The 9,896-nt window shown below is 39.4% G+C and overlaps 1 protein-coding gene across 1 annotated transcript in view; it reads right to left on the reverse strand.

Annotated features, from left to right (window-relative positions):
• The window catches only part of SPAG16 (sperm associated antigen 16), a 416,421-nt gene that overhangs the window by 211,843 nt on the left and 194,682 nt on the right, over positions 1 to 9,896 (reverse strand). The window contains 1 exon segment of the mRNA XM_035891998.1: positions 1,533 to 1,676. Within this exon segment, the coding sequence (XP_035747891.1) occupies positions 1,533 to 1,676 (144 nt within the window).

The raw sequence follows: 9,896 nt of genomic DNA on the forward strand, positions 1-9,896 counted from the left end.
GCAGGAGTCAATTTATACTGCAAGGGAATAATCATGTACCTCAACTCATTTTAATTTCAATAATTGAATGAGAAATAGGAAAGCCTATTGAAAGGACTGTATTCTGGTCAAAGACTAATGAGAAAATAGTTTTGAGTCTCTGAGTCAGTGGGTGTCATGGTAACAATGCATTATCGAAATCTGATTAGCATGCCCAGCAGCTTTATAAATGATAACATGGTCTTCTAATTGTATTTCCCTTTCTTTCCCTGTGATGAATTTTATATTCATAACAGGTAAGAGGTAAGGCAGCATTCTGTTTATCTGCAAGTTAGACTTAGGACGTCCAGCAAGCTCACAAACTCTGTGCAACCTGTCATTCAGTAATAGAAAAGTTTTCCTACCATCTTAAAACAAGAAGCTGAGCCCTCCATTTCTCTCCTCCTGTATTATATGTAATTATTTTAGTCAAATATTATTTTCTTCTTTTAAATATATAAACTTATTTCTAAGGATATACACACGCAAAAGCAAATATTGTGAAACACAGACATCTTAAGAAAAAGCCTATGTTTCACAGGAGAAAGAGACGCAAGAAAAGAGTATGTGCATGTTTAATCCATCCCAGAAAGCATTACTCCATGTTCTTGAGGTTTTGAAAACCGGGAGGGGATTTTCTTGTGTTTAGATGATTGTGTGTGCATTTGCTAACTCATTACAATATCAGAAATCAGGAGGAAACATGAAATTAAATAGGATACTTCTTCTCATGAAGGAAAGAGCTAATATTGCTTCATAAAATAAATACAATGAAAATACAAGGTTGGAGGTTTAATAATGCTCTTTTTATAAGTGAACCTCAGGTGAGTAGCCTGGCAGACCTTTATTATACTAACAGTAAAAAACTCTATTACAACTGCAGCCTTGCAAATCTGATGCAAAATAATTTTAACATATAGAGCCTCAGTTTTAAAAGCGAGAGAGTAAAATGACACTCTATTTTTCAACAGAATGACCAAGAAATCTACTTCATGTTTGGCCTATTTCTATGACCCTTGTAATGCAAATATTTATTTCTTATTTTCAATGTTCACTTTCATTTATTAATTCAGCTTCAAATCTCTATAAAGAGAAGAGAGGAAAGCTCATATTCTTATTCTCTAGATAAACTCAAATACTCTTAGTCATATGACAAATAATGCCTACTACAAGAAAGCAAGTTTTCTGTATTATTAATAATGGAACCATGTTTGTTATAGTGCATGAACATGGAGAAAATTAATACAGTAAGACCTAAAAAGCTTATTACTCCTTGTTACGTGCACTGGCACGTGGACAAAGTTTAAGATGCACAAAATACTGAAAGCAATCAATCTTAAGTCAACACACTGAAAGCCAGAGGAACATTTATCTACATGTTTGGAAATTCAGCAGAGAGCACAGGGTTACACTGAGAATAGAAAGTCATCAAAGCAGGCCAGTGAACAAAGAAAGAGCAAACAAGTACTCCCCAGAAGGGATTAGAGCTGGTTCAGGGGACTGTTTGCACTAACCTTGGATGGAAGCAGCAGCCCGAAAGCCAATCAGTGTGACCTTCACCTGTCATGATGATGTTCCCATCAGGTAAAGCCCACATTTTCCAGAGGTGGTCATCACTGACAGTGACTACAGTGTCTTTTGGGGGATGTAAAGCCAAGCTACAACAGAAAAGACAGAAAGATTATATTCTGTAACGTTCCATTTTACGTGAAATAGACAGTAGTGAGATTCATTTAACACAGGGCAACAGCTACAGAGGACTCTGAAGAGACTGAACAAGCAGTGATGCTTTCTATACTCATAAGAATTTAAAATATATGCTATGTAGATGAGTTTCTGCTGCTACTGAAGGGAACAACAAAACATGACTGACTTCTGTAGAACAAAAATTGTTTTCACACTCTCTTGAAGTTCCAGTTGATTAAAACACTCAACTATGTTTTAAAATACTTTGTTAGATTATGTTCTTACAAACATGCAACCGGATAACATATGAACAAGCAGAACCAATGTGATTCGCTTTTTCCCACACCCTAAATAACTTCAAAAGCATTGGCTCATCAGCCTGCTGCTGATGGCTAAAGAGAAAAAGGACAAAACGACTCTGCTTTTTTTTTTTCTTTTTTTAAATTGTGCCCACAGGTCTAAAGTCTCTTACCACTGAGAAATAACTCAAATGATAATTACAGTCCAGGAGCTACAGTCTTTGCCATTGCTTTAGCACCTATTCGCTGGGACTAGGTCAGAAAATCCATTTCAATTCTATACTCAAAATGTGTTACATGTTTTCATATTTTATTATGTAGCACACTGGGACGTAATGGAAATCATACACTTATCACATCCCTATACTGAAAACTCAGTTTATTTTTTATTTGGCAACTGCAGTGCAGCTTAAAATGGATCCAGGGAAGAAAATAAATCTGTTGGAAAGATAACAAGTCATGTATTTCATATGGATTTGGTTATTTGATTCAAATTACTGTAATGCTTTACTATTTGTTGAACATAAAAAAGTATCTAGGAGTTGACTTAAGTCCCAGGAGCAGATTATTTAAATAGATTAAATATGGAGTTCAGAATCAAAATGCAATGATGGGGAGCAGATTCACAACCTGTGTGTTCACCTATTTCAGTTGTGCATCAGAGTCAACAGCTTGCAGAGAAAAACACTTTTATTAAAACAGAGCCAGAGTAGAGAGAGATGACGCTAAGCAGCCAAATGGGAAGAAAAGAGAGGTCTTAGAAGGCATGCTATTATAAAAATCTCCTTTTTCCTAGATCCTTTTTCCCTGCACTCGAATTATTTTGTAGAATTCCTAAACCAGAACCACAGCTTCTACTGTATTGGGAAAAATAATTCCCTCTATCAAATCCGTGCTAAAACTGCATTTATGTCAGCTAGATTTTAATTTGAAAACACATCTATTCTTGTAGTTTAAGGCACAGTCTAGGAAGATTCCTATAGATTCATCAGTTGAACTTATCTGTTCAACGAAGGAGTCTGGGTTTTACTAATTTTCTAGCTTCTTAAAGAGGAAAAAAAAAAGTTTTATATCTTTGCCTAAAGAAGAGAAACTTCCTTTGCATTTACAGGGAGAAGAGAGAAGGAGGGAATGATGCTATTTAAATTCTCCAGAGATGCACAGAGAGCAATCATATCACTTAGATTGGCCACAACAGATATCTACAAGAGCAAGGAGGGAATAAAGATAAAAGGAGAGAATTAAAGGCTGAAAGAAGGCACGCCAGTGGCCTGTAAATTACAGGATGAGAACAACTCTTTCAGAAGCCCTCTACTATTAGAGACCTCTGACACACCAAAAATCCCATTGCTGTTCTCTGCAGCATGCATAGGCACGTAGCACTGTTATTCTGGGGGCTGCTAAAAAGGAGACCAGCTTCACAGAAAACTGAGGGGGCTAATAACTATAAAGATAAATCCACCAGGGCTACCACACACACTCTTCTCTCAGCCTCTAAAAGAGAGGACCTTCCTCACCGGCATGCGCCTGGCTGTGTACCGCACAGAAGCGAGACCAGAGCAGGAGTATCATTTACTGGCTAGCAACAAGCTCCTAAGCTCCTCTGGATGTAGCAGGGGAATGGCAAGGGAAAAAGAAACAGAAATGGATTCAGCAAGACCCGGGAGGGAGAAGGGGATGCCCACTGCAAAACCACTGACACCACACGCAGGAAGCTTAACCACCAATGCAGGCCTGTCTATGTGCCAGTTAACAGACTAGATTTTTCTGTTTGGGGAACAACTTTATCGTTGTGTTATTTGGAGGAAAGAAACAAGAAAACAGTGTCATATGGATACAGCTTACATTTTTTCTCTTAATCTATTTCAGATACTCTCCAGTTTTTAACCTCCAGATAGTTCTGTATTAGGCGAGTGCATGCCTGTTGTGAAGACTTTTCATCAGTTACCTCTCTTACATTCTTCCTAAATATCTGCCTTCTCAGTTCCCAAGATGTGTTACACAGCCTAACTTAAATTGCCTTCAGTCTACCTTTCACTCAAAGAAAAGTTAATCTCCTGGTCTCCCCCAGGTCCTGACTTGCTTTCTCAACAACCCTTACCCGTTGGCTTGGCTGCAGCTGCCCACAGATGCCTCAGCTCCCAGGAACATTTTTCCTGTCCTTAACCCTCCCAAAACACTTCCAGTCCAACTTTTCAATTGCTCAAACTTCTTCGGTGACTAGATGTTACGAAAGAGCTTTGAGACAATCCATAAAGTGAATTTAATACAGAAGAAAATATCTTGCCGTCAGTATGAAGCCCACAAGTTTATTTTTCACAGGTTTTTCTTTTAATTGCAGAGCTCTTGTAAAATGCTGCTGCTGTCCAATGTTTTTTTTTTCCTCATGCCATTTTTACAGGCACACAGTGAACACCATTTAATTAACAGCAAATTTGTGACATAACCACTGTTGAGCTGCTGCTGAGAAAGGGAAGCCCATTCATCCAAAAGGCGTTCTATATGCAACATTAATTAGGCACCCTTGTCTTTATTTCTGGCAATCCAGCATTGTATAGATTTTTGCTTCATCTCTGTTCACAGGGTCTAATTATTTCCAGCACAGAAGACTTTGGGTAGATTGGAATGGAAATCAATAATGGAACATGTGTGATAGGAACATTAGTTTTCTCCTCCTCCTTCTTTGGGATAGAAGTGGGATCAGAGGAGACTCAGCCAAGTTAAAAAAAAAAAAAAAAAAATCTCTCAGAGATTTGCTGCTGTTGAGTATATAAATACCCATGTTTACACAACTCATTCTGGCATTATAAGACATTCTCATCTCTTCAGCACTTGCCATGGTAGAAATATAGTGCTCCCAGTAATTTGCTTTCAAAACAATCATCTATTATTTTAATTTATTTTGACTGAATCATAAATAAAACTAAAAAAAAAAAAAAAGGTATCTTCAGATGCAAAATACTTTCAGTCTGAGTATGTACTACATTTGATCATTTCACACATATAAAATCAACTTTCAGGTTAAAAACTGTTAAATCCAAAGCTGTCTGTGTAACCTTAACTATGTGTTTGTTTTAACCCAAACTCTAACTACATTGCACCGAGGCAGGAGAGATTTCAATTAGATACAAAGGAAAATTTTCTGGCAATGAGGTTTCTGACCTAAGGTTTCTGAAACACTGGAACTGATAGCTATCTGCCACCATTAGCCTGTTCTTAAAGCTCTCAGCACACCTATCGTGTGTGACCTAAGTAGGCGACTTCCGTCATGGTTAGGAGAATGGACCGGTTGGTGTCTTGAGGTTCCTTCAAGTCCTAAGGTAGCAATATTCCTCCTGAGCCCCGGTTCATTCGATGCACAAAACAGACAGTGCTTATATGAGAAGGGCAATTATAAAACAATAAAAGGATCACCTCAAACCTCTGCTAAGGCATAACAGCAGTAAAACCCAATTGCACAGATGCAGGACAGTAAGACATACAAAACCCCCTATAATTTAAAAATCATTTCGGTGGCTAAAATATCTCACAAAATCACCACATATTCAGCCTTTTTTTTACTAGCTTCCTACAGATCTCAGGAGATTGTACAAATAGGAGGAGTCCGGAAATAAAATCCTAACCTAAATAGTCTCAAAATTAGGCACTATGAGAATGAAGAATGCAAAATTAATGACCAACTTAGCACTCTAAGTGATTCATCCAGCCTCACCCAATTGCTCTGTAGAAGAAATAAGGACAAAATCCAGTTTTCTGTGGTTTCACATATAGGAGTTATACAGAAAAGCATGTTCTCAATATAGACAGTGTTTAGCTGCCAAATTCTAATACAGCATTGTACTGAATATTACTTGCGATAAGTAATTTTTAGAACTTCATGATTTGATCAAATTTATTTGCATTTCCGGATACTGGCAAAGAGGATTGTTGTTAATGCCAGTAGCTGCTTTCAGACCAGAAAGCTCTTCTGCTGCATTTCTTGCTCCAAAATATCAGAGCAGCAAAGTTCCTCCAAGATTAAAAAAACCCCCATATTTTCCTTGGTCACAGAAACATTTCAGCTAATTTTTTTTTATACAAAAATTCAGCCTTATGCACGATACACTCAGAAATTTCAGTCTGAGCAGTTACATTTTGGTGAAGTTACAACTGGCTGAAAAAACTCAGTTTTATAATGGAAACTGTTGGGAAATGGCAGCTATTTCTTCCTCTACCATCAGGCTCTCTGGATGTGTCGGAATGGAAGAGCAGAGCAGGTTTTGAAGGCAAGGACGTAAAACGCACTGAATTCGAGAGGATGGCTACTGATTACAGCCTCAGACAAGAACACAAGAATGTGCCTAAATATGATCAACATATATCAACAGCCCTGCTGAAATCAGTGATATTGTTCACATGCACACACTTAATTGCATTGCTGGACTGTGCCGTAGAAATCTGAAGACTTTGTAAAAGCCAAAATACTATTCCAGTCCCAATTTTACCAGTGACTAGCCAGTTGCGCCGAGACCCAAGACAAGTTAACCAAACCATTAGGAGCAGTTTCTGTAGCAACAGATGGACAGATGGCACAACCTCACCACATTTTTTGACCTCCTGAGCTCACAAGAGCTTTTGAGGCAGTACCCCCCTACTCCAACCCAGTTAGCCCCCGGGGTGCAGCTGCTAAGTGTGGAGGATGGGCACTGCTTCCTCACCTCTGCCACCGTGCTCCAAGGATCTAACTATAATCAAGGTCAATCTCTAAAATTATGACAGATAAAGAAGTAGAAGACACAAAAAAATTCAGGTCAACAGAAAGGCCGATTATTACCTCATGATGGACCAAAAGGCGATAGCTGGCAGTCAAGAAAATCCCCTTATGCTTTCTGTTTATGAGCAGAAAGGGAGAGGCAGGAAAACATGCAGTTAATCCCCTTGTTTGCAAACAACTTTTGGCTTCTCTCTTATTTTCCTCCTTATTGACGTAATGACAGTGCCGTGGGGGTGAGAATGAGAAAAAGCAAAAGCTAACAGAAGCATTTTGTCCAGGGTGTAAATGGGGAGGTGCTGGCAGCAGGGGTGGCTGCAGCACAGGCTTCTGTCAGGAGAGGTGGAGGCTGTCCCGCACCGGGCCCAGCCAGCCTCAGGTGGTTCACATTGGCTCCACAATGGCCCCACTGGGGGATATGGCAGAGCTCATCAGCGACACTGGTGGCGCTTCTGGGAAAACATATTAAAGAAAGGGCAGAAAATGCTGGACAGAGAGAGGAGGAGGGAACAGAACCAGTGAGAAACACCAAGGTCAGAGAAGCGGGAGGGAGGGGCTCCGTGGTGCTGGAGCAGGTTATCGCCTGCAGCCTGCAGAGAGCCCATGCTGGAGCAGATCATCTTGACAGGAATTATGGCCCATGGAGAGCCCACACCGGTACGGACTTTTCCTGAAGGACTGCAGCCATGGGGAGAGCCCACACTGGAGCAGGTTAAAAGTGTGAGGAGGAAGAAGCAGCAGAGAGAAACTCATGGAAGGCTCAGAGGGTCTGCATCGAAGGAGTGAAGTGGAGCCGGAAATGGGGCGGGGGGGAAGTGCTGCTTTCATGTTTTTCGTTGTTTCTCACTACCCAAGTCTATTTCAATTGGCAATAAATGAAATTAGTTTTCCCCAAGTCGAGTCTGTTTTGCCCGCGACAGCAATTGGTCTTTATCTCGAGCCATGTGCTTTCTCAGCCTGTTTTCTCCTCCTGCCCTGCTGAGGAGGGGCAGTGAGTGAGCAGCTGGGTGGGTGTTTGGCCCTTGGCCAAGATTAACCCCGCCAATAAATGAAAAACTAAACACATCACAAAACCCTAATCAATAATTTTGCCCACTACAACTTCTCATAATATGCCTTCTTTGAACCACATCTCTAATATAGTTATTTCTACCACCTTTTTATCTTGGCTTGAGTTACCCAGTCTCACCTGCCAGCATATTTCAGCAATAATTATAACCCTGACATTTAATTCAGGGGTTTATTATGCAAAGGTAGTGTAACTGAAAAGCTTTGCATTCCTGTTTGAGGTCTTAAAATTTATCTTTTCATGACAAAATGGAAGAGGGGAAAAGGCTTTCAAAAGAGAAAATAAGAGCTAAAACAAACAAAAAAAAGGATAAAGAAAAAAAACCACAAAAAGATCTTAAGTAGGGGAAAATACTCATAGCACAAAGCTCATATGTTTTGTTTCATTTATGTAAATGCCCGTCTGGAAGTCAGTGATAGATCTCACTCACAGCAATGCTTAAAAATCTCTATCCTGTCTAGTGAATTTTCTGGCTGCTTCCCAAGCTCCTGTGACTCAGGACTTTGGAGGGAGAAAACTTGCTAGGATCACAACATACCTAAAGTTAACCTTCTAGACTGCCCAGCAGATCTTTGTACACCTTAGAAAATAATTAGAAAATAGCCTTCCAGAAACTTAAACCTGTATCTCTAAAAGGCCAAAGGACTCCATACTTTACAGTGTTAGCTAATTTACTTATTCTATTCACCATGCACACAAAATCTTCAATCTTAGCTGTATAGCAGTAGCAAACATATTTATTCTTGTGAAGAAGTGGAATAAATTCACACTTTCTAACTTGCAAAACCAGCTCTCCTCTCAACAAAAAACAACTTCAGAAAACGAACACTCCGCAGAACATACAATGCCTGCACAAATAACCGTACTAAGCACATCATTATAACTCACAGATATAGACACAGTTGTAGTGATAAATTAATAAAGCCCATTTTGTGATGCTCTGTCTTTGATCACTTTCTGTTTATCCACTCTGTGTGGACTAATATGTATTAACTGAGTGTTGTAACCTACCTAGGTTTTACCGCATTAGATCTGATTATGTACATGCTGGGCCAGTCTCAAATCATTTTCTTCTTAGCAACAAAGTCTGGCCATGCATCAAATCTTAGAAAATTTCAAAACCATCCTGTTGATCTCCATGTGTTTTATTTAGGTCTCACTCCTTTGAAGATACGTGCACATTCTTGAATTATGCACTGCTGGGAGTCCTGATGATTTCACAGCATATTAACTTAAAAACATACATAATCCTTTTCAAGACAGAGTCTTTAATCAGATCAGAGAAAGAGGATTTTTCTAGAACCTATATAATAACATGCAAATTGTTTATGTTGTTATAGTCTCATGTACTGTGGACCTCTGCAACCTAACATTAAGCCTTTTATCTAGAATGCTTGTAAATAACAACCGGCATGAATCTAAATCACTTAGAGAATCTTTACTTATTCATTCCTTCCTTTTGCTTACAAGGTTGTTGATAATTACCGCTGGCCAAAAAAAAAAAAAAAAAAAAAATCACTTAGTCTACAATGTCAGCTGCTACACATTACAGAAACACTGCATTTCTAACCTGCTTTAAACCAAAGCAGCAGGCAACTAACAGATCTCCACCTTACTCCACAGAGAAAGCCACTGTTTATTTTCAGTCTGCAGAATCTATGGGAGGTTTGGTTTGGGAGGTTTTGGTTTGGTTTTTTTTTTGTTTGTTTGGGGTTTTTTTATTTCAAATTGTCATACAGTTTAGATGATGATGAAGCTGTGAATAGAACACCAGACAGATCAAACAGTCTGGGTGTCCTGGTTTCAGCTGGGATAGAGCTAATTTCTTCATAGTAGCTAGCATAGTGCTGTGTTTTGGATTTAGTACCAGAAGAATGTTGATAACACACTGATGTTTTCAGCTGTTGCCAAGTAGTGCTCAGATTACTCAAGGACTTTTTGAGCTTCTCCTGCTTGCCCAGGTGCATAACAAGCTGGGAGTACAGCACAGCTAGCACAAACTGACCAAAGAGCTATTCCATACCATATAACGTCATGCTTGGGGGGGGGGTTAGGTCGGGCGGGCGGCCGTCGG

Source organism: Egretta garzetta, unplaced genomic scaffold (assembly GCF_000687185.1).
Source record: "Egretta garzetta isolate BGI_Z169 unplaced genomic scaffold, ASM68718v1 scaffold230, whole genome shotgun sequence".
In the NCBI taxonomy this organism is placed as follows: domain Eukaryota; kingdom Metazoa; phylum Chordata; class Aves; order Pelecaniformes; family Ardeidae; genus Egretta; species Egretta garzetta.